The 22,356-nt window shown below is 61.5% G+C and overlaps 1 protein-coding gene across 8 annotated transcripts in view; it reads left to right on the top strand.

Annotated features, from left to right (window-relative positions):
• GSE1 (Gse1 coiled-coil protein) overlaps nucleotides 1-22,356 on the top strand; it is a 390,643-nt gene that overhangs the window by 247,849 nt on the left and 120,438 nt on the right. For 5 of the 8 annotated variants that reach the window (XM_047710208.1, XM_047710206.1, XM_047710207.1 and 2 more), the window contains exon 3: nucleotides 18,807-18,902. The exons of the other annotated variants lie outside the window; for them this stretch is intronic. In XM_047710208.1, the coding sequence (XP_047566164.1) occupies nucleotides 18,807-18,902 (96 nt within the window). The remainder of the gene's footprint in view (nucleotides 1-18,806; nucleotides 18,903-22,356) is intronic. 8 annotated transcript variants of the gene reach the window in all.

The raw sequence follows: 22,356 nt of genomic DNA, 5'->3' as shown, positions 1-22,356 counted from the left end.
GTGGTGGCTAATTTGTTTTCAATAGGTTTCAATCAATTACGTGGGGTCCTTGGAAGGGGAAGCGAACCCGTAATTGGCTAAAATAAATCACTCAGCACTTCAAAAGCAGCTCTCCACTGAGATGCGAGCAGCCCAGCCTTCGATTAATAAACAGGCGTGCTCATCCCCCACCCCCCGGGTCCCCGAGCTCCATGGGAACTGCGAGGCCAGCGCCTGGGAGGAGGGGCACGGCCTGGCCGTGATGGATTGGGTCACCCTGCAGAGGTCACCAGTGTCTGGTGTGTCAGGGAGTAGGTCAGCCACGCCACTCGGTCTGTCCTCTCCTGTGATTGCCGTGGCCGTGTCCTGGGGCTACATTACACAGTCCCCAAACAGGGGGCATGGACAAGAGCTCTGTTCATCTGGAGGCAGAAGACGGAGGGCATGCGTCCTCCAAAGGCTCCAGGGAGGACCCTTGCCTCTCCTAGCTTCCGTGGGTGGCCAGGGCCTCCTCCGTGTCCCTCGGCTTGTGGCCACATCCCTCCCGTCTCTGCCTCTGTGGCCACGTGGCCTTCTCCCACTGGGGAATAACGGAATGCCATGTTGGAATGACCCCCACTCTAGCACGAGCCCGTCTTAGCTTATATATTAATGACATAAGCACATGTTCACGATGTGTTAATGTCATCTCCATATAAGGCTGCATCAGGGGGTCCTGGAGGACGGGGCTCCGGTATGTCTTTCTGGGGGTACGTAGTTCAATCCACCACACGCCCTTCTGAGTGAGCACCTGGAAGGGCAGGCTGCCTGCTGACAGATGCGGCCCCTCTGCCTGTGGATTTGGAATGGGAGCCCTTCCCCCACGTGGTGCACCGGGAGCCCAGTGACCCTGTCTGTTCCCCTCCCGTTTGGGGACGAGGTCCACTCCCGATGAGTCACGTCATTCCTGGATTCCCATCGGGTCCTGGCAAAGCTCTCCTGCCATCACTGTGGGGGTGGCAGAGGGTAGGGACAGCGAGGTTAGTGGTGAGAGAGCTCCTGGTGCAGGCCCCGTTCAATGTGCAGAAAAGTCATCCTGAGCCGAGTGCCAGCTCTGTGCTCGTTTTGGGAGGCCCAGCGGGGGAGCTGGGGGCCAAAGGGAATCTCTGGCAGGTGTGCGATGGGGGAGGCTTCGTGGGGGACCATGGAAGGGGGTGTATACCCTGCAGGCACTAAGCTTTAGGGACGTCCGCCCGCAGTAGGGTAAACTTAGGCCCCCAGTGCCGGGTCAGGGCCCAGCCAGAAGGGCAGGTAAGTGTGTGGGCGTGGCAACCAGGGGCTGAGGTTCTAAAACGCTGCTGAAGGCTTAAGCCCTTTGTTTCGAGAACGTGGACGTGCACCTTCAGCTCGGACCCTGGCCGCTGCCAGGGGAGGTCAGCCTGACCCCTCCCGAGTTCCCGGGTGACATGAGCTGGAGCATCTCGGAGTCTGCCCTGCACCCGCCTTGCTAAGCGTCTCCCGTGTTTCAGCTCATCCACTCCTCAGACCTGCTCCCCTGCCCCCATGTGAGAGGAAGTAGGACCGCCCGCCCATTTCACAGATGAGGAAAACTGGGGTTGGGCCTAGTCACAGCACTTGACATCCCAGCAAGAGAGCGGTCTGCCTCGAGAGTCTCTGCCATTCACGGTTGTGCCCGGGGACATGGAGAGAGAGTCCCAGGGGAACTGCCTTCCCTACACTGGTCAGCACTGGGGCCAGGCCCCAGCCCAGGTCTCAAGAGCTGTGGTCCAGCTTCTCAGCCTGTCTGGTGTCCTGAGTGTGAGTCCTCTGTCCTCCAGGCCATGTGTGTGCCACAAACACTACAGATGGGGACGGGATGCTGAGTGATGGAGCTGAGGCCACTCCTGACCCACAGACCAGACCAAACACCTGGGGTCACCGTCCGGAAGCAGGAGCCACGCAGGTGTTCTTGGAGGGGGAAGGGCTGCATCCAGTCTGACGTGTCGGTGTCGGTGGGAGGGACCCTCCTCGAAGCTTAAACAAGATGAGCCTTGAACAGAGACAAGCAGTGGCCCCAGCAGACCGGGTGGCAAGTGGGGCGGCAAAGAGCACTCATTCTGAGACACAGACTGGAACGTACAGCAAAAACATGGTCTCCGATGGTGGGGAAGGTTATCAGAGGGAAGAGGCAGGAGGCAGGGAGGGGGACCGCCTCCCCGGTTCCCCCACTGCCAAGGAGACTGAGCTGGCATCTGAACGAAGAGAGGGGAGCAAACCAAGTTGGCATCTAGGGAAGGTCGTCAGGGCGGAGGGAGGAGCATGGGCAAAGGCCCTCTGGTCTGAGCTGGTCTGGCCTGTTTGCAGAAGAGCGAGGCATGGAAACTGCCAATGCAGGGGCCCGATTCTCTCTTCCTGGTGGCTTTCTCTGGCATCCGGGGATCGCTGGTCTTTGTCATGAATGAGGAGAGGCGTGGGAGGGGGGCAGCCTGCAGCTGAGAAGGGCAAGGGCAGGTGCGGTCCCTCCTGCCTCGCCTCCCCAGCCTCCGCGGGCTCGCTGCCCTCTCCCGCTCACAAATCACGGCCACCTAATGAAGTGCTGCGCGCCTTGAAAGAGCTCCAGGGCCCCTTGCTCTGAGCCAGGTCAGAGCCCCCACAAAATTACAGCTGTAAGACACGGCGAGGGGGCCGCGGGGCCTCTCACCCCGCCTGTAATTACGGCCCACGGAGTGCTGATTGCCACAGTCCAATTAATTAAACACGGCAGCGACCCAAATTATGATCCCTTGCCTCTTCCCGAGCAGTATTTTTAACCTTAACTGTCACGGCCGAGCTTAAATTTCCTATCTGGACAGAAGTGTCACCTGCGGGAGAAGGAGTGGTGTTGAACCGAACATCGCCGGTGACAGACCCTGTAATTAGAAACTGTAGTGTCCCCGAGACTGGTCTTTAAAACTGTCAGAAGCCAAACGGCCGTCATTTGATACAAGACTATCATTACCCGTGAACCTATTAGCTGCAGGTAAATAACATATTATGCCGGGGATGGAAAACAGGGAGGTCGGGGAATTCGCTGACGCTTAATTAGGACCCGCAGTGCGAAAGATGGATGGTCGGTCACCTTCTCCCTTCCTTCATTAGGAGCGAGGGTCCGGCGTGGCCGTGGTCGTGGAAGGGACCGGAGCTGCTGACCGAGCAGAAAGCTCTGCCTCCCCCACCCACGCGCCCTCCGCCCTCATCGGCTGCCCAGATGTCGCTTCCAGGCCACCGAGACCGCCAATCCCGACTCGGCGGCAGGGTTCCAGGAGACCCAATGTGTGCTCACCCCTGGGCAGAGGGCGGGTGGAGGAGCAGACACCCTGTTTGGCAGAGGGTGTCTCCTGGGAGGGGGCCTGGGTCCTCCCTGTGGAAGGAGTGCGCTCCCAGCCCAGGCTCTGGGAGGGTGGACAGGGAGCGTGGCCCTCTACAGTTTGGAAAGCCTGTCTTGCCCAAGTGCTCTCCAGATTCCCGATGCTCTGTTCCTCCCCTTGTCCTCAGAACTGGGTCACGGATGGCGCACAGATGTGTGCCTGCAAACTCGTGGGGGGTCCGACTTCTGTTCGGACATGTGTCCTGAGAATGCGCAGTGAGCCTAGGAAGCCTGTGGGGTCTGGGGGTCTGGGCCCAGGACGATGGTCCATTAGTGAGTGAGGCCACTTAGACAAACATGAAGTCAGTCCAGCTGCCAGGATGCCTGGGTCCTCGAGTAACAGAAAGCCTGACCTGAACCAGCTCAAACAGTCAGGGATTCTGATGTCCCAGAGCGAGGGATAGAGAGGGAGGTCAGGTGGGCTCCGGGCCCGGAGCCTCGGCCTGGCTCTGCCCTCGGTGGGTGACGTCCTCGGGCTCGGTCGTCACATAAATGAAGAACCTAAGAAGTTGAAGTTCTGGCAAGAAGTCACCCCCTGGACAGAGGATTCCCCACGTCCCCAGCTGTCCACACAGCCCGCACACCGTGCACGCACCACGCCGTCGCCCGCATGCCTACTGGCACACGCCCGCACACGCACACCTTCTCCAGTTTGGATTCTGGTGTTTGCTAAATGCTTGGTCTGCACCCCACTCTGTCCTGGTGTCTGGACCTTTCTCGCTGCAGTGCAGGCCTGAGCGAACCCCGTGAGCTGTGTGCCACACCAGGAAAGGCACCCAGGACAGGAGAGTGGCGCCCTGGGGCTGGGGCGTGAGGGAGCGGCATTACGTGGGGGCGTGGAGCATGGGCTTCTGCGGCCTGGGTGACCCACGGCCACGTCCAGCCCAACCCCCCATGAGTCTTGAAACCTGGCCTAGGTCTCCCCCGTGTTTGAGGCTGTCACCCTGCCACATCTGTCACATACAGCAAATGCCCATGAGGCCTGTGAGTGCCCAGGACTCTGCCTGGGGGGCCCTGTCCTCGCTGTGTCCCCTCCTACGGAGGAGAGGACCTGCTGAATTGGGACCAGGCAGTTCAAGGGTGCCGCTCTGGCAGAACCATCTGTTTCAAAGTGAGCTCTGCTACCCAGTGTGCCCTCAGCCTTGGTCACCAAACAGGGGGCAGTGTTCTTGGCAGAGCGTGAATGAGGTGACCCGTGAGAAGCCCCTGCTTGGAGTCCGGCACACAGACGCACATAATACATTGCCATGGTCATTATCCCCAGAACCTTGCAGAAACTGTGCCTTCTGAGAATCAGACAATAGGAGGTAAACAAAGGTGGTGTCCAGGATATCCCTAGATGTCTCCAATCCAGGGTACAAGTTTGGATCCCCTCTTGTATGCCAGGCTCTGAGAGGGGCTCACTGATGAACCAGACCGGGGCTGGGGGGTGCCCGCCATCCTGTAGCAGAACAGGCGACATGCACTTCCTGCGGTGGGGGAGGATGTCCCCGCTGTCAGAACTGTCGCCGCCAACCACTTGTGGCTCTTGAACCCTTGAAATGGGGCCAGGGAGACCCAGAAACTGATGTTCCCTTTTCCTTCCACGTTAATACTTGGCCGTAAACAGCCACATGCGGCTGCCCCCCAGGACACAGTTCTGCGGGGACACTTGGGAGGAGGCAGGCCTGGAGGAAGCCTTTTATAGGTGGCTGGGGTCCCTGCTCTGCCCTGCCCAGGAGGAGGGACCTGCCCGAGGAAGGAGGGAGGCTTGCTCCCGGAAAAGGGGACGGGGCTGGCCAAGGGAGGAGCCCGAAGGGACAGGGCCTGCCGGGGCCTTGCGGAGACTTCCAGAGTGGTGGGTGTAGAGTCAGCTGGAAGGGCGGGACAGCGAGGAGGCCCGGATGGGGCCGAGTGGGGAGCGCCGTCCCTGGGGGGCTGTGCCTGGGCTGGTAAGCAGAGACCATCCCCGTCGGGCGGTTCGAGCCTGGGAGGCGGTGCTGGCGCGGGAAGGTCAGGAAGGCTGGCTCACGTTGACGAGTCGTGCTCCCAGCGCTGTGCGGAGCACCTCAGTCATTGTGCCTGCCGTCCGTCCGTCCGTCCATCCATGCATGCGTGCATCAGCTGTTCTGAGAGTCCCCACAGCTTGCTGGGAGAGCCAGCCCCGGACATGCTGAGCCTCGTGGCCCCAGGAGACCGAGCAGCAGAAGCCATGTCCCCACGGCCCACGTTCTCCCAGCCGACACCTCCTCTCCCCCAGAGTCACGGGCCAGCTGTGCCTAGTGCACCGTCTCCCGCCCTGGGGGTTCACGGCCCTGCGGGCCTGCGGGCCGCAGACACAGCCTCCTCCTCCCCTCCCTCAGCGGTCCGCGTGGGGGCCACCGTTTCTCGAGAGCATGTCGGGTGACATACGTGGAGGGCCGGGCCCTCTGGCGGGGGAGATCCATCAGCCGGCGTCCTCCGCTTCCAGCCCGACCCACGTTTTAATCCGCCGGTCTGCGGGTTTCCGGTGCGCGTATCCGTCTACATTAGTGTCAGGCGGAATTGCTTTTGTCTTCCTCCGCCTGCTGACGAGTCCTCCCGCAGATCTGTGGCCGCAGCCTCCAGCTTCGTCACTCTCCGGTTTGGAAATGGAGTTGGGGGCTGCGGGGACTGAGGGACAGCAGCCCCAGCAGCCGAAGAAGGCTCTCTCTTCCCCCACCCCCTGCAGGGGGCCGGCCTTCCCGGTCCCGACCTCGGGTTACCCCTGCTCCCCAGTGGGCTTTGTCACCACTGGGCATCACCAGGCCCCACAGGCCCGGTGACTTGAGTGGCGGAGATCTGTTTTCTCGTGCTGCTGGAGGCTAGAAATCCAGGCGGAGGTGTGGGCAGGGCTGCTGTCCCCTGAGGTCTCTGTCCTGGGCCTGTAGACGGCCGCCTTCTCCCCGCGGCCTCAGCCGGTCCTCCTTCCGTGAGCATCTGCATCCTGGTCTCGCCTTGGAGGGACTCTGGTCATGGTGGACCAGAGCCCGCCCCGATGGCCCCAGGTTATGAAAGATAGCTCTGAAGACCCTGGTGCAAACAGTCACCATCCGAGCTTCTGGGCCTGAACGCAGGAGTTCCAGGGGCTGCAATTCAGCCTGTGTTTCCCTTTATAGCCTCCGCGAAGAAGGACATTCATCAGAAAAGTTGTGTCGATGTCCCCATCGTGCGGGCTTCCGAGCTGAACTCACCGTGTATCCAGCACCCGGATACAAAACAGACAGAGCCCAGCCAGCTCCCAGAAGCCCCCTCAGGCTCGTGGTTAGCCACTGTCTCCTGGGGAGGCCGCCGCCCTGAGAACCAAGCCCATGAGATAATTTTTCAGAATGGGTGCTGTTCCCAGGGGACGTATGTTTGGTCACTTGGATCTAGCTGCCTCGGACCACGGCGGGAGGGGGGTAGTGGTGATGAGATAGGGGAGAGGCGGAGGGGGCCAGGCGGTGGGAGGAGACGTGATGCAGCTGTCCCCATGACCATGCCCCAGGCATGTCTCCGGGTGGGCCTGGCCAGCGCCCAGGGTCCCGCAGCTGTTTCATGGGCTCATGAAACACGGGCCGGGGGAGGTAGATGCCCAGGGAAGTCGGTATGCTGGGGGGGACATTGGTTTCTTGGCTTGTTCTTATCACACAGTGAAACTCTCAAGAACTTCATAGTGCTTTTTGTTCTTTACCTGCGTCCTGGCGCCCGTGAACCTGACATTCAGAAACGCGTGCGTGCCCAGCACCGTGTGTGTCCTCTGGGAAGGACGTGAGCTTGTTGGCAGTGTGTCCTCAAGGAGCTGACCCTCGGAGTGTGGCGGCAGGATTGGGGGTCCCCACGGTGCGGACGGAGTTTAAGGAGGTGGCGAGGGCAGGGGCCCACCGGAAGGGGAGGTGGGGATGATCTCAGGATTGGACAGAAGGCTCACCTAGGGAAGGGCATGGCACAGATAAGGACTGCAAACCGGGACCAGGCAGGCTGCTCGTGCCGGGTTAGGAGGGTGCTGCCCATGTGGCCAGAGCGTGGGTTTGTGTGGGCACGCGCAGAAGCCAAGCTGGCCAAAAGGGTTGTATCTGTGATGGGGGCAACTTTGAGAACCAGAATTTTGAAAGGCAGGAGTGACATTCTGGTTGGGGGGCGGCCATCCTTGCGGGGGCTCCCCCCTGGGCTGCTGGGGCCTCACCCAGAGCAGCTGGGCAGTGCCTGGTTTCTCCTGGGAGCCTGGAGCTCCAGACATAAAGTCTGCTGCCCACAACCTGAACCCTGTGCCCAGGGCGCAGCCCGTGTCCCCCACAGAGGAGCCTCTCAAGCCAGCTGCTGGTGGAGGGGGCCTCTTCCTCGCTGCCCTCCCCTCGGGACACCTACACCCCAGCCTCCAGCTGCTCTCTGGACCATGGAGTGCCCTGGCCCCATCTGAGTTCTGTCCGCTTGGCTGGCCTGGCCCTGGCCTTCCGCCATTAGCGTACTTGGCAATGAGTAAGCACCTTGTGATTCTAGATCTTTCTCAAACTGAGCCACGAGAAGTCTCCGTGGAAGGTAGTACAGTGGCAGACTGCAGGGAGGGGCTGCTGCTAACCGGACTGAACCCCCCCCGCCAAGCCCGCCTGTCCTCCAGGAGCCTCGCTCACAACAGTGACAGCGACGGCAGCCCCCCACCAGAGGCTGTGGGAGGCTTTGAGGTGCTGAGACCCATACCCCCAGCCCCCGCATCGTGAGGGCCCCTCCTGATCTCTCCGTCCCCTGCAGACGGTCTCTCTGACAGAACCTGACAAGAGCCATTTCCAAGATGGATTGATTCAATTTAGCACAAATTTTTGCTGGATTTGGTGACGTATGGCTCCCTGTTGGAACTGCATCAGATGTGACTCCAAAGAGAAAGGGTTTATTAGGGGCCGGCGGCGCCGAGCAGGTGGGGCCCTGGGGGTCGGGAGCCTCCAGCACGGCTGCCATCTCGCATGCTTGCTGGGGGGGAGGGGCACGTGGCCCCCAGTCCTCCCGTCGTCGTCGTCATTAGGGGGCCCCTCAGCGCAGCTCAAAGGGAAATGTTTTGTGAGCCGGCTTTTCATTGTCCTCCGGGGACTGAATTTCCATTCTATTCCCAGAAGCAAAGTTTTGCTGCTGCAAGACCTCCACCGTGGGAGACCCAGAGCTAAAGACGCTTCCCTCTGGGCTGATAAATTCTTAATGGAGGCTGCAGCTTCAGCAAGCACGATGCCACCCACGGCTCACCCCCAGCCCGGGACTGGCACCCCAGCGTGTGTGTGTGTGTGCGCGGCCCGCACCTCCTGCCTCGGCCAGGACACACGCTGTAGCTGGAGCCTTGCACGGTGCCCGCTGCTGGGTGTGTGCGTGAGCACAGGCTTCTGGACTGCATACTCAGTAAAGCCTCGGGGCTGCTTCTGATGGTCACCACCAAAAGAAAGTACTAGAAAGGAGCGGGGGCAGAACACATCCAACTCTGACTCCCTCGTCATCCGCTTCACTCCAGCCACACTGGCCCCCTTGCTATTAGGTGAATGTGCCAGGCACGCTGCAGCCACAGGGCCTTTGCACCTGTGGTTGCCTCTGCCTGGAAAGTTCTCCTGAGATCGCCACGCTGCTCATGCTCTTGGCTCCTTCAAAAGTCAGCTGCTCGGGGCGCCTGGGTGGCTCAGTGGTTAAAGCTTCTGCCTTTGGCTCAGGTCATGATCTCAGGGTCCTGGGATCGAGTCCTGCATCGGGCTCTCTGCTCAGCAGGGAGTCTGCCTTCTCCTCCTGTCTCTCTCTGCCTGCCTCTCTGCCTACTTGTGAGCTGTCTGTCAAATAAATAAAAAAAAAAAAAAAAAAGCTGCTCAGCCCCGACCACCGTGTTGAAACTTAACTCTGAATTCCCCTCCTGTCCCGGTTTCCCTTTGTATCAGTCCCTCTCAAGCTGTGTGCACACGTAAGCTCCACAAAGACGAGGGATTGCTCTCGGTTTTCCTCGCTGCCATATCCCCAACACTGAGAACAGAGCCTGGCTCTCGGGAAGTAGTTGCCCGACGAGGTCATTTCTGTGTGAGTGGACGGGCTTCCGCGGCCGTCTGAGTAGGACGTAAGGAAGCAGGAACCTGGCTTGATTTTTGCTTTCTGTGTACGGGAGGCTGAAAAGTGCCCCCCCCAAAGTGCGTGTCTTCATTCCCGGAACCTGTTGTAACTGACTTGGAAGAGTCGTTTGCAGATGTGATGGAGTTAGGGGTGGTGAGGCGTAGGATCCCGGGCCGTTCGGGGTGTGTCCCTACAAGGGGCGCCGACAAAGAGCAGGGACCCAGAAGCGGAGGAGGCATGCGAGCCTGGAGTGCCGAGCCCCAGAGTGCCGGCCGCCATCAAGAGCTGGGGAGAGCTTCTGAATGGAGCCCGGCCTCACCGACACTGTGACTTCAGCCCCGTGACACCAGCGTCCCCCTTCTGGCCTCCAGAACTGTGGCGAACAAATGGGTGTTTTAACCCACTGAGTGCAGGGACGGTGCCGTGGCAGCCGCGGGACGCGAGGGCAGCACCTAGCACGACTCCACACGACACGGAAGTCCGCTCCGGCGGCGCGGCAAGGGCGGCACGTGCATCTGGGGGCTCACGCTGTCCCCAAAAGCAGGCCTCCCCGAGCTGCTCCGAGTCTGGGTCTCTGGGTGTGCTGGAAGCTGCTGGATTGAGCTGCTTTGGGGTGGGAGTAATGGAGAGGGTAGATGTGATACGCGGGTGGGGATCGTTAAACCTTAGCTGGGAGCTTGGGGCCCGGGGGTCTTGCTCAGCCTTGGGGTCACCCTCAGGCTCATTGGGGCCCCCTCATGATGTGCCGGGGCCTCCAGCCACTTTCCTTAGAGCTGGGGCCCACAGGGAGCAGAACAGGTGGCTGGGGAGGAGTCAGAGCAGGTGGGAGGGTCAGGCGGCAGCACCCAGCACCCAGCAACCCGAAGCCTGGGTTCTTCAGCAGGGACCCCAGGCCCGCCCGGCTCTGAGCATGGCAGGCAACCTGCTGCTGACTCTCCCTGTCTTGTCTGTGTGGTTGGAACCCCAAGCTTCGAGCCACTGACATGCAGATCCAACCCCTGCCCAGTAATTTTGGGGGGAGGGGTGCTTTCGATAGGCGTGGTGTTTTCTCTCTTTTGAGGCGAATTGATTGCTTTTCATCTTGTACTTTGAGTAGCTGTGAGAGCTACTTTATATAAGCATCAATTACCGGCACGTAATAAATTCAGGGTCCCTCACACCGGTCGCACTCCCGTCCGGCCTTGTATCAGAGCCCTCCAGCCCCCGGGCCCCAAAGAGCAGGGCTCCTTAGCTTTGTGTAAGAGCTCAGGAGACAAAATGCTATTTAATTGCAAATCCGCAAGAGGTCCAAGAACCCCAGTTTCACCTGCTCGTCCCCCGCCTGAGCATGGGGACAGCTGGGCAGGTCACTGGCCCGGCCTTCGAAGGTCCTTCCCATACTTCTGACCCCCAACCCCAGCATTTGGCATTCAGGTCACCTTGGGGGCCTTGGAAGCCTTTGAAACACTCTTCTGCCCCGACCTCTGCTTGCTCGGGATGTGGCTGTTCCGTGGTTCTGTGCTGTGGTCCGTGAGCCCATGTGGGGGCCACTCCTGGGCATCACGCAGCCAGGACTCCCTGCTGCTCCCTGACTCCTGTCACCTTCGGGGCTGCCCCTCCCTCCTCCCGTCTGCAGGGGGAGCAGTTGAGATGCCGGTCTTCTTCCCTCCGGTTCAGCCCTTTGCGGCTGGGTGACCTCCGGCCACTTATTCAGCCTCTCCTGCCCCCATGTTGGGGCACCTCCTAAGGTCCCCAACCTCACCCCACTGATGAGAAACTTTTCTCTTCTCCCCTCTCTCCTGCTCCTCTGACTGAACATATCCCTAAGCGACCGTGGGCCTCCCCATTGCTGGCCTCCCCGTCCCTTGTCTGCCCAACTTCCAGAAGGACTGGGGACGTCTGCTGCCTCTGGCCTCAGCCCCACCCTCCTCTGGGAAACAGGAGGGCCCTCCACAGCTCCCCAGGCCTGGCACTTTTCCTGAAAGCAGCTGGCTCTTGGAGGCCCCCTGAGTACACACCTCAGGCAGGGACGGAGTCTGGCCCACCCTCCACCAAGCACCAGAATCCCCCGGACGCCCTAGCCGGGCGGCGTGGTCGAGTGGAAATCTGCACGTCTGGCCCCAGGTGATGCTGCTGATGTGTGGGAACCCCGCTTTGAGAACCAGGGACCCCTGGGCAAACAAAAGACCCTCAGCTCCCCCAGGGGATTCCAGGCTTTGGTTAGGGCCTCCGGAAGCGCTGAGAGCTGAGACTGGAGGCAGCAGGGGCTCGCTTCCCGGAGGAGCCCTCTGCCTCTGCCACCCTTCTCCTGGGCTCTCTCCCCTCTCCTCTCTCTTCCTCCCCCTTCTCCTCTTTCATCCCTCCTGGCTCCGCCCCTGCCCCCTCCTGTCTTCTCCTCCCAGCAGGTCAGTGTCCGAGGAGGATCAGGGACCCAGGCTCCCACTGTGTCCTGTAGCCTACTAGCCTAGGCTTCCCTGGAAACAGACCAGATCTGCTGTGCCCAGTCCCCTCCCCTCCCTTGTGCCTGTGAGTCCCGGCCCCGGAGTGTCCCCCACCTGCGCTCCCCCTAGCCAGGACAGCTTTTCCGGAGGAGGGGAGAAGGCACTGAGACCCACCCAGGCAGGGGTGGGCCGTCCTGGCTTTGCGGACCCCCAGGCCCAGCCCCGCTGGGGAGCACAGACCCGCGGGAGGTTTGGCTCAGCCCCTGAAAGGCTGCCAAGCCCCGTTTCTCACCCACAGGCGCCCGCCCAGCTCAGACTCTGCAGCCCATTGTTCTGGGGAAGGCCCTGTTGCCAGAGGGAGATTTCTCAAGTCCAGACCACAAGGCCCGGCCATGAGTGCCCCCTCCGCCCCGTCCCTCGGGTTCTGGAGCCCCCGGCTGCTGCCAGGCAGCTGCTCCTCTCCCCTCCCTGGCCCGTGTCTGCCCCGAGGCCTACAGAGGTCCTGGGAGCCAAGGTCAGGCCTGGGGAGTCGGAGGCTCGGCCGGGATGTGTGCGCGCATGTGCACACACGTGTTTATGCGCGTGTGCACCAGTGTGCGTACACACGTGTGTCTGTGCACACGTGTACACGTATGGGTCTGGGTGCGTGTGTACACACATGTGTGCCTGCCTGTGTGTGTGCGTGCGCGTGAGCACAAGTTAGCTTGCACGGGTGTGCGTGTGTACGTGCACACCCCATCTTGGGGGGAGCCCGGGGGCCGCCCTCCTGCTCCCAGCGTGCCTCCCGTTGATGAACGAGCACTGCTGTTTCCCAAGAAGCATTCCAGCTCTCTGAAGTCAGTTTCCATCTGCAGGCGCCGCCCCACCTCTGCTCTGGCTTGTCCCTGTCCCCAGGGGCCTGCGCTCCGCCCGGGGGGGGGGGGCTGGGGGCAAGAGCAGCCTGGTCTCGGGGCGCACGTGGGCTCCTGCTGGATGGGGTTACCCTGGAGTCCACCGATGAGCTCTGGCAGCCCCCGGGGGTAGGGACAGAGAGGAGGCAGCAGCCTCAGAAAGAGGGGCCACAGGTCCCCGGCCCACTCCTGAGTTTTCCTGGGGGCCCAGAGGCGGTATTTTCTGTGAATGGGGAGACCACCTGAGCACATGGGGGGTGTTGGGGGTTGGAGATGCCCCCATGTTCATCGAGGCCCCCCATGGCCGGCTGTGCGGGGCTGGGGTGGGAGGACACGGCGGCTTGAGGCGGGGACGGTGGGAGCCCCAGCAGCTCTCTCGAGCATACTACAGAACTCTGGGGAGAGGGTTCATGTCCTGCCTGCTGGGTCTGCTGCTCGTGAGCACCCCACTTCGCCCCAGGACGCCACTCCTGGCCCAGCTTTCTCACCCTTGGGCACCCGGGCAGGGGAGCAGGACCTGGATGTGGAGAAGAGTGCAGGAGGAGGGCGGTGCGCAGCTCCTGGCCACAGGCAAGGCAGGAAGGGGAGCCCCCACGGGCCGCCGTCCCTGTGGGCTCACATGTCTTCACCTAGGTGCCTCCCTGCGCCCCACACGTCGTGGTCCTTGCCTGTGGACAGACTGCTGTGCCGGAGCCTGGTGGGGTGCCGGGCCCATGACATGCTCAGTCGCGGGGGCCTGGAGGAAGCCGAGGCCCTTGAGGCTGGGAACAGAACGGGGCTGCACGTCCTTGGTCCGGCCCCTGAAACTCCATGTGCCATGGTGTCCTCATCTGTGAAATGGGGCCATCGGGGTGTCAGTGGCCAAACCAAGCCTTGCTAGTAAATTCTCCAAAAGGTCCCTGGTGCACAGTGACAGCCCAGTCCCCCAGCAGCATCTGTGTAATTTCTCTTGGAAGCAGGTGCAGGCAGGTGGGGCTGCCTCCCTGCTCCCTGGTCTCCCGCCGAGATCCCCGCCCTAGGAGAGGCCATGGCAGGCGAGGCTGACCCCCGGTGCCACGCTCCTGTGGGCCCTCCTTGCCCACGCCGGTCGCCGGAGCCCTGAGCGGCTTTCTCTCCCTTTCTTCTTTTTTTTTTTTTATCTTGCCCGCAGCGCGCCTTCCAGCCGGTCGTCCCATTTCATTTCTGGGCCGCGGAGAGTGACATTTACATATTAATATTTTCTGAGGGAGCCCCGTGCGCGCCAGAGCAAGTGTCTGCCTCGTGGGCTCACATAATGTGAGGGAGATAAAGCGCGGCTCCCGCTTGGATAACGGCAGATGAAAGCCGCGTGGCCGTGAAAGGCCTCACACTTGCCCTGTCAGCATGTGGGACATCAGGCGACAACTGATTTAGCGCCCCTTCCTCCCGCCTGAGGTTTATCTCCACTTACAGAGGATGCACTCTTTGTGAGGGGCCGTCCCCTGGCTCTGCCTCTCTGTCACTTCCTGCCGCCTCCCGCCTGGCGCAGTGGTAGGGGGGGACCCCTCGCGGGGACGGGGTGGGGGGGGGACTGGGCCGTTGGCTGCTTATCTTACCCCTGCAGGGCCTCTGGGCGGCCTGGGCCCGAGCACCCCGTGGCGGCGGCCCTGGGCAGGTGCAGGCCAGTTCTCCCGGGGTGCTGGGGCCAGAGAGAGCCGGGAGATGCTCTCTGCAGAAGGGACAGGCCAGCCGCAGGCGTGGGTCAGGGAGGGGGCCGCTGAGTCTGAGGCGGGGACTGCTGCATCGGTCCTTAACTGGGCGGCAGGTGGGGTGGTGATGGTCAGCATTTGCCTCGGGGGTAGGGCGGGAAACGAAGGCCCAGAGAGCGAGGTGGGCTGCCCAGGAAAGCTCCAAGCGGCCGCCCTCGGGTTCCAGTCCCAGATCTGCCCCGGGCCTCTGATGCCCTCTCCAAGACTCCGTGTCCCCCACGGTGAAGGTTTGAGGCACCATGCGGGGATGAGGTTCAGAATCCGTCGTAACGCTAGTCCTTGGAGGACACGTCCCCTGGTGTGCAGGGGACACTTTGCGTGCGGACACCGTTTGGTGCGTGTTTAGGGCCCACATGGTGTAAAAGGGACCTGTTGTCATGAACTCCAGACTCGCCCAGGTCTGTGTGAGAAGCCCCGCGGGCGGGGGGACCTCTGTCTTGTCTCCCCGCTCTCCATTGGTCTGTGCCTCAGTCTCCGGGAGCTCCGTGGGTCGTAACGAAGGGCACACGTGACACCCAACCGTGGGTCTGCCCGGCCCAGCCCGGCAGTGCTGACAAGAAAGGACCCAGGTTGTGGCGTGAGGATGGGTCACATAAGCCCTGAGGAAATGCTAGTTTCGGTTCCCAACCAGAGACCAAGATGGGGTCTGGAAACTCACGTGAGAGCCCCCCATACAGCTCTGTTCCCCCTGCCTGACCCCCCTCAAAAGAGCCCTTAGACCAGCTCCATCCAGCAGTCCTTTCTGCCACCATGGAATGTTCTAGATCTGTACCGTGCAGTAGGATAGCTCCCGGCCACGTGTGGTTATTGATCACTTGAAACGTGGCTCAGACAATCCAGGGCCTGAACCGGTGATGTCACTTGTGCTAACTGCTGGCAAAGGGAGTGTCCACGTGTGGCTGGTGGCTCCTGGGTATGGGCCGGGTCCGGGCCGGGTCTCCCCTTGGCACAACTCGCTGCCTGGGTGGAGATCCCGGCCCTTCCCCCACTGTGTGTGACCACAGACCCTCTCCCTTTGTGGGCCTCAGTTTCCCCTCTGGGCATTTGGGACAATGAAGCCGCTGCCATGGGGGGTTGTCGGGAAGCTTGCTGAGCTCCCCGAGTCCCAGCACCGCCGGTCAAGGCAGGTTCCGGGCATTCTGTCCCTATTTTCAGCTTTGATCTTCATCCACATCGGTCTCCTCACTCACGACTGCAGAGCCCTGGAGAACTCTGTCCTCCCTGAGGCTGGTGGTCTGGAGCTCCAGAAGCCTGGGTGTGGACAAGGTGTGGGGAAGGGCCGTGTCCTGGACTCGGGGAAGGGTCCCTGGTGACCCGGAATGCTTTGTCCTCTGACCTCTCTAGTTGCACAGGGAGACTAGGAAACCCCCCCACCCCCGACAAGAGAAGACAATGGTGGGGGGCGGTCTCCAGAAGAACTCTTCCTCTGAAGAATCTTCTGGACCACACTCCTGTTGTCACTTCCAACCTTTTGGAGGCTAAGAGCCCCTCTCCCGCTCCGTTCTTCTCATTCCATGCCAGGAACTAAGACTCTGCGGTAACAATGTCTGGGACCTTGGTGGGAGAGGGAGCAGGGTGTTGTCTGCTGTAGGACCCCCGCTCCGCTCTCCAGCCACGTAGCCGGGAGGAGGGTCGACAGATCTTCTTTGCTCCAGGGTTGGGAGGCTTGAGAAGTGAGTCTGGGGTCTCCCGGAAGATCTCGGGATTCACACAGTTGCTGCAGAAACTCTGAGCCTGGGGCTGCCCCTCTACCCTGCCCAGCGCCGGGAGGTGTCTGATCCCCCAACTTCTGGCTGCAGGTCAGTGATGCTAACTGGAGTACCAGGTTAGGGTGCAGAGGGCCCAGGGCCCAGGTCTGGAAGCGGGTCTTCTTTGCAGACTTAGACATGTAAACTGAAGAATGAGCCTCACCTACGCCTCACTTCGAACTTGCCCTCTTGGATGAGGAGCTGGAGCCCCGAGTGAGTCTGTGATGTGGCTGGGAGTGGGTCCCAGGCCTCCTGCTTCTAGGTCTGGCACTGCCCTCCCAGCCCTGCCTTCCCCGGGCAGCCTCCCTGGGCAGCCTGGGCCCTCTGTGCTGCCCGGTGCAGAGTCCTGTCCAGGGCTGGGCCTGTGGGCCTCAGGAGGGTCAGCGTCACCTTCTGTAGACCGGCTCTGGGCATGTGTGTGTCTTCTGTGGACCTTGGTTTCTTCTACGTCGTCCTGTCCCCAGATCTGCTTCCTGCCCGGGCATCCTTCCTTGCGCTCAAGACCGTGCCTGTACAGCCTCTCCATTCTTCTGCATCCAAGGGGGTGGGAAGGGGTGTCCAGCCCCACCTCTGCAAAAGTGAGGGAGGCTGTGTGGTGGGAGCAGGGGCCTGGTTATGGGCTAGAGCTGCCCCCAGAGCAGCCAGCCTCTCTGTCTCAGTGTTCTTACTCTGTAAAACCCGGAGCATGCTGGCGCTCAGCCCAGGGGGTCTTGAAGGGTTTCCACATACTGTTTTAAGATCCTCTGCTAATGAGGGCCCTGGCAATGCCGAGTGTTCCCGTGGCTGTGCGTGCCAACAAGAAACTGGGCACCACTCATGGAAGCCAGTGGCATCTCCTAGCTCGCGACGGCGGAGGAGCGGGCCCCTTGGCCGCCTTCCTATGGACCCTCTCCAGGGACTCCTCGAAATCCCAGGAGCCCTCCCCAGAAGAGGGCATTTGGAGCCAGGCTGGGCACTGCCAGCCAGGCGGCTGCGCCTTCTCCGAGCTTGCTTCCCTGTTGGCAGCACCTTCCCTGTTTGCCCACCTGAACCCGGATGGGGAGGGGCGCTGCTGGAAGGACCTCACCAGGCAGCTGCCAGTCCCCCACGCCCCACTTCATGAAGGAGCATCTGCCCGCCGCCTCCTGTAGGCCCCCGATGAACTGTGGGATTTGCCAGGAGGCAGTTCCTGTGTTACCGGTCTTGTCTCTCTCCCCCATTGTTGAGGTCAGTGTGATAGGGATGCCCTCCCCCACGCCTGCCCGGGGTCTGTGGTCAGGACGGGCTCAGGGCTGTGTAAAAGATGAGCCCGGCCCGAGGCCCACCCAAATCCCAGTGCCCCCGAGGGTGCAGCCCTCCCTCCCCTCTCTGCCTGGCCAGGCCCTGCCCACTTGGCATCCTCGGTCAGGGCCACGCCCTCCCCCTCAGCGTCCTCTGCCCGCGTCACTGTGTGTCCAGCATGGCCACGTGGGCCCCTGGGGCCCTGGGCAGCTGTTGTCCTGAGTGTGAGAACTCATTTACTGGTTACAGTGGGGTGGGCGAGTCCTCTCATCCTGCAGATGGGGAAACTGAGGCACCAGGCAAACTGACTTGCCCAGGGATGGTCAGCTGGGAATGGAGAAGGGGCCATGCCTGCCCCCCACCACAGGCCACACGTTTGCATGCGCCCGTGTTTGAGCCCGCCCCAGCTCTCTGCCACTTCTCTGTCTTCTGCTTTTGTTGAAATCTTGTCCCTGATCTCTGCACACTCGGGAGGTTGCAGGTAAATATTTGTTGACCGACTGATGAAACAGGCTCTGGGGCAGGGGAGCTGGTGGTGGAGGTCTCTAGGGATTGAAGGAGGTGGGGCTGGGGGACCCTGGGAGCCACCTCCCCCCCCCACCCCCGCCGTGGCCCCCAGCTCTGGGGGCTGGAGCGGATGCATCTGCAAAGGGAGGAAACAGGCCAGGGGATGGGGCCCCTCCCTCTTAGCCATTTGTGCCTAAGAACCTTCCACAGGTCCCAGGGGTCACCCCACAAAGGCTCCCTGGGCACTGGGAGAATAGAGAAATCCCAAGGTCCCATCTCTGTGTCCTCCAACCCCCAGGGAAGCGCTCATCCCCTCTCCAGCCAGCTGTTGACGGCTGGGGAGACAAGCACACTGGTGAGGGGTCTTCAGGACCCGGGGAAGGGTGTAAACAGCCCTGGACAGAGCCCGGGCGGTGGGGGGGAGCCAGGCCGCTGACTCCATTTCTTGCTCAGTTTCTCCCGAGGATGGAGGCTGGAACTTTTGGGAAGTGGCATTGTAGGGGTGACCCCATGGTGGGGACCCTGCCAGAACTCCCCCGGCATCCAGATTTCCTGCCAGTCTGGGCCCTGTTCTGGGGAGGGTGTGGTGCCCACATTTCTGAGCCTCTCTGCTCTCTGATGCCGGCGCGGCCTGGAGGCGGCCTGCCCTCTCTGGTTGGCGGGAGCGTGGGCCCGTGGGTTTTGTTCCTTGGACATCTGCTCAGGTGATGGGAGAGGGGAGCGTGGTTAGAGCTCCAGCCTCGACACCCGATTCAGCTGGGATCCCGCTGTGCTCTTGTCTCTGGAGGGCTCTGTGGCTTTGGGAAAGGAACTCAGCCTCTCTGGGCTTCTGTTTCCTCATCCAGACATGGGAGCAGCTTGTGAAGCCCGGGACGAGTGGCGTGGAGGTGTAGATGCTTCCGGCAGACTGGAGGCCCTCGTAAACACTAGCGTGGCTACAGGTATCGTGGGGGCTGGCAGAGGGGGCTGGGTTCCCGGGAGGAGGCCCCAGGGGTGCTGAGGCCGCCTGGGGCACCTGTTGGAGACAGCCTCATGGCCTGGGCGGGAGAACTGGAGGTAGGTGTGTCTGGCAGTGGTTTGGGCAGCCATGGCTGAGGCCAAGATACCAGGGTGGGGCGTCCCTGCCCTGGCTCCTGGGATCCAGGAAGCTGGTACTGTTCCAGCCTCTTCACATCCCCAGGCTGGGAAGCTTGGGCCAGGCCTGTGATCACCAGGAGAAGAGGGCAGAGGGGCCAGCCAGCTTCCGACAGCCTCCTGGCATCCTGTGTGCACAGGAGGCAGGACAGGATGGGACATTTATGCACTGGGGAAACGGAGGCAGCCAGCTCACGGGACTTGCCCAGGGCAGCTGAAGCCTCCTGTGTGCATTTCTGGGCTCGCCCACCAGCCCCCTGAGGCCGCGGAGGCAGCCCTTAGTGAATTCACAGCAGGATTAAAGCTAAAGAGTGCTCCCCCATCCCCAGCTCCCCACTCCCGACAAAGAACTGTCTCCCCAGGGTGGCCGTTTCTTGTGCTGCAAACGGCCCTGGGGCTTGCGTCACCAAGGCCCACTGGCCATGGGGCTTCACTGCTTCCAGGCCTCCGTGTGGAGCCGAGGGCCAGCGGGCTGGGCAGCAGCCTTTGGGCAACATGGTGGCCTTACTTGGCCTTGGGAGCCAGGCAACCCCTGCCCACAGCTGGACCCCTCAATCCCCCGGGCTGGTGGGATGCCTGCTTTGGGGGCACAGATAGCCCCTCCACTGGGGTCAGCTCCCCTGTCCTACTCACAAGCCTTCGTTGGCAGAGGCCCGAAAGGACCGGGGAGGAGAGTGGCAGGCAGCTCGGCTAGAAGAAGGCAGGATGGCTTTGTAGGAAGGCCTGCCGTCCCTGCTGTCTCCTTAGCAGTGTCCTGGGGCCTGAGAAGGAGGGAGGTGGCCACACTTCTTTGTTTCGTGGTTTGGCCCCCTCCTGCCCTACGCACGGTGCCCATGTCAGGTCAGCCAGCTCTCCTCTGGGGGGCCAGCTCCTTGTGGTGTGGGGCACTGCCCACGTACCTGAGAGTCAGGGTTCCAGACGGAGCCCGGACACAGTAACGCCCCTCCGGAGGTTCCATTTGTTCTGTGAGAGGCAGAGTCCTCTGGGGGACAGAGGAAGGAGTCTACCCACCCGTCCCTGAGACGGGAGACCCAGGGAGCCTTGGGGTGGGGGGCTGCCGCCCCCGGTTGCCCCCAGCTGGAGAAGAGGGAACCTGGTGGCCCCTCAGCTCCCTTCCGATGATGGATAAAGACATCCGCTCTTTCTCACACAGGCGACCAGAGCCGATAATTAGCTTTTAACCTGTCCCTGCCGTTAACTCGGAAAGGCCACCATTTGTTCCAGAGAGCTGCTGGAGTAGAAAGAACGAAGCATGGCCAATTTTGTTCAGGATGAATTAAGACTTGTAAATGTAGAATGAGTTCATCTATTTAATTAAGTAGCAGCAATGTGGATGTTAAATTACCTTTGCAGCAGACGTGCCAAAACAGTGTTATAAAAATACCGTCGGTGGCGCGGGGATTTGGGGAGGAGTGCGGCTGGCCCCCTCCCACCTCCGAGCGGCTCGCGCCCTGGTGCCCTGACCCATGCCTCACCTGCCCGCCCAGAGCTGCCGGAGTCCCTTCCAGCGGGCACGCTGTAGCCAGGACAGATGCGACAGATGCGCTTCTTGGGAGGAGCTGTCCGTCTCCCCCTGCCCGGCCCCCGGCCTCTGTGCCACGCGTGTGCTGCGGCACGTGGACGGCCGTGGCAGAGGCCAGCCCCTCCGGCTGATGGTCTCGGGGAAGTGCTGCCCCTGTCATGGGGAGGGCAGCAGAAAGGAGCCATCGGAAGGGAGCCCGGCCAGAGAGTCAGGACCCTCCATGGCGGACGGAGAGAGGAGCCGGCTCCGGGCGCTTAGGTGGCTAGCGGGGGGGACCAGGGCTGCAGCGTCTCAGCAGCGCTGGTCATCAGAGACGGGGTCAGTCTATGCTGGGGAGCTCAGACGCGCTCCAGGAGATGGTTCTTGCGCCCCAAATCGAGGTGCCCTGTGAAGGGATCATGTCAACAGTGCACCGGCCCCGGGTGGGGAGGGGTGGAGAGCTTCGAGTGACCAGGTGCGGGCACAGAGAATCTGGAGGACAGCAGCCGGCCCTGCCCTCCAGGATGGCCACAGAAGGCTGCACACACATCCCTGAGCACACATGAGAGGGACATTGGAAGGAGAGATTAATGGAGATGGGGGGCGGGGACAGTCAGGGGCGTTTCTTAAAGTAGGGGATTTCCTGCCTGGGTTTTGAAGGATGACTAGGAGTTCAGCTGCTAGACGGGGAGAAGACGGGCGTTCTGAGAACAGAGAGAAGAGCTGGTGCTGAGCACATGGTAGGCAGGGAGGGAGATGATTAGGGGTGTGGCTGGAGAGACAGGGAGCTGAGGGGCCTTGAACATGGTGCTAAGCAGCTCGCAGGGCCCCTGAAGGCTGTGGGGGAGATGTTTGTCCATTTACTGCTGCGCTAACCTGGGCACACAGCCACTGGGGAGCCACCCACAAACCCCCTGCCCTCAAGAGAGCGTAGAATCAGACCGAGGCCGTAGGTAAGAAACCAAAAAACAGATAAGTAAGCACTAGGTTTGATGGTGCAAAGTGGTGTGGAGACAGCGTGCTGGGCCGGGGGCATCTAAGCAGCAGGGCAGAGACTGCCGGCTTTTTATGGGGTGCTCAGGGAGGCCTTTCGGACACTTCAGCAGAGCCCAGGAGGAGCGAAGAGTGATGGAGATGCTTGTTGGCTGCAGGCAGCCCCAGCGTGTGCCTGGTCTTCCAGAGAGATCGTTAACAGAACCCCTTCGCGGTGCTGCGGATGTCTGGGAGAGATGAGAGGGGTTACATGGAGGGAGGGCCAAGGGGCAAGGCCCTGAAGCAGGAGTGAGAGCCAGGAGGCCACTGAGGGGTAGGGAGATGAGCAGAGGACAGCACAAGGGCCCGGAGAGTGTTGTGATGGCTTGTCTCTCGCTCAACGTGACACGGGAGCCACGGGTGATTCTGTGCAGTGGCATCGGACTTTAGTGTAACCCGCCTCCTCCGGCTGCTGTATCAAGAGTAGACTGCAGGGGGCGCAGGGGGCAGCAGCAGCCGGGGAGAAGGTACTGCACTAGTCCAGGCAGAGTGAGGTCTCTTGGTGAGAGGAGTCCTACTCCACGTTTGAAAGACGCTGACGGGCGTTGGATCGTGTTGGGGGTGTGAGAGCAAAGGGGATAGGACTGTTGGAAGATTTTCAGCGGAGAAGCAGCATGAGCCAGTGTGTGTGGGCGGCTCAGTAGCAGGTGGGTAGGGAGTCCTGGAGGAGAAGCCGATCCTCCTGGTTGGGGCTGGTGGAAGACCTAGGACGGCCCAATATCTGGCCT

This window comes from Lutra lutra, chromosome 17, assembly GCF_902655055.1.
Source record: "Lutra lutra chromosome 17, mLutLut1.2, whole genome shotgun sequence".
NCBI lineage: Eukaryota > Metazoa > Chordata > Mammalia > Carnivora > Mustelidae > Lutra > Lutra lutra.
Note: the sequence above shows the minus strand (reverse complement) of the source record. Positions and strands in the feature narration are given on the sequence as shown.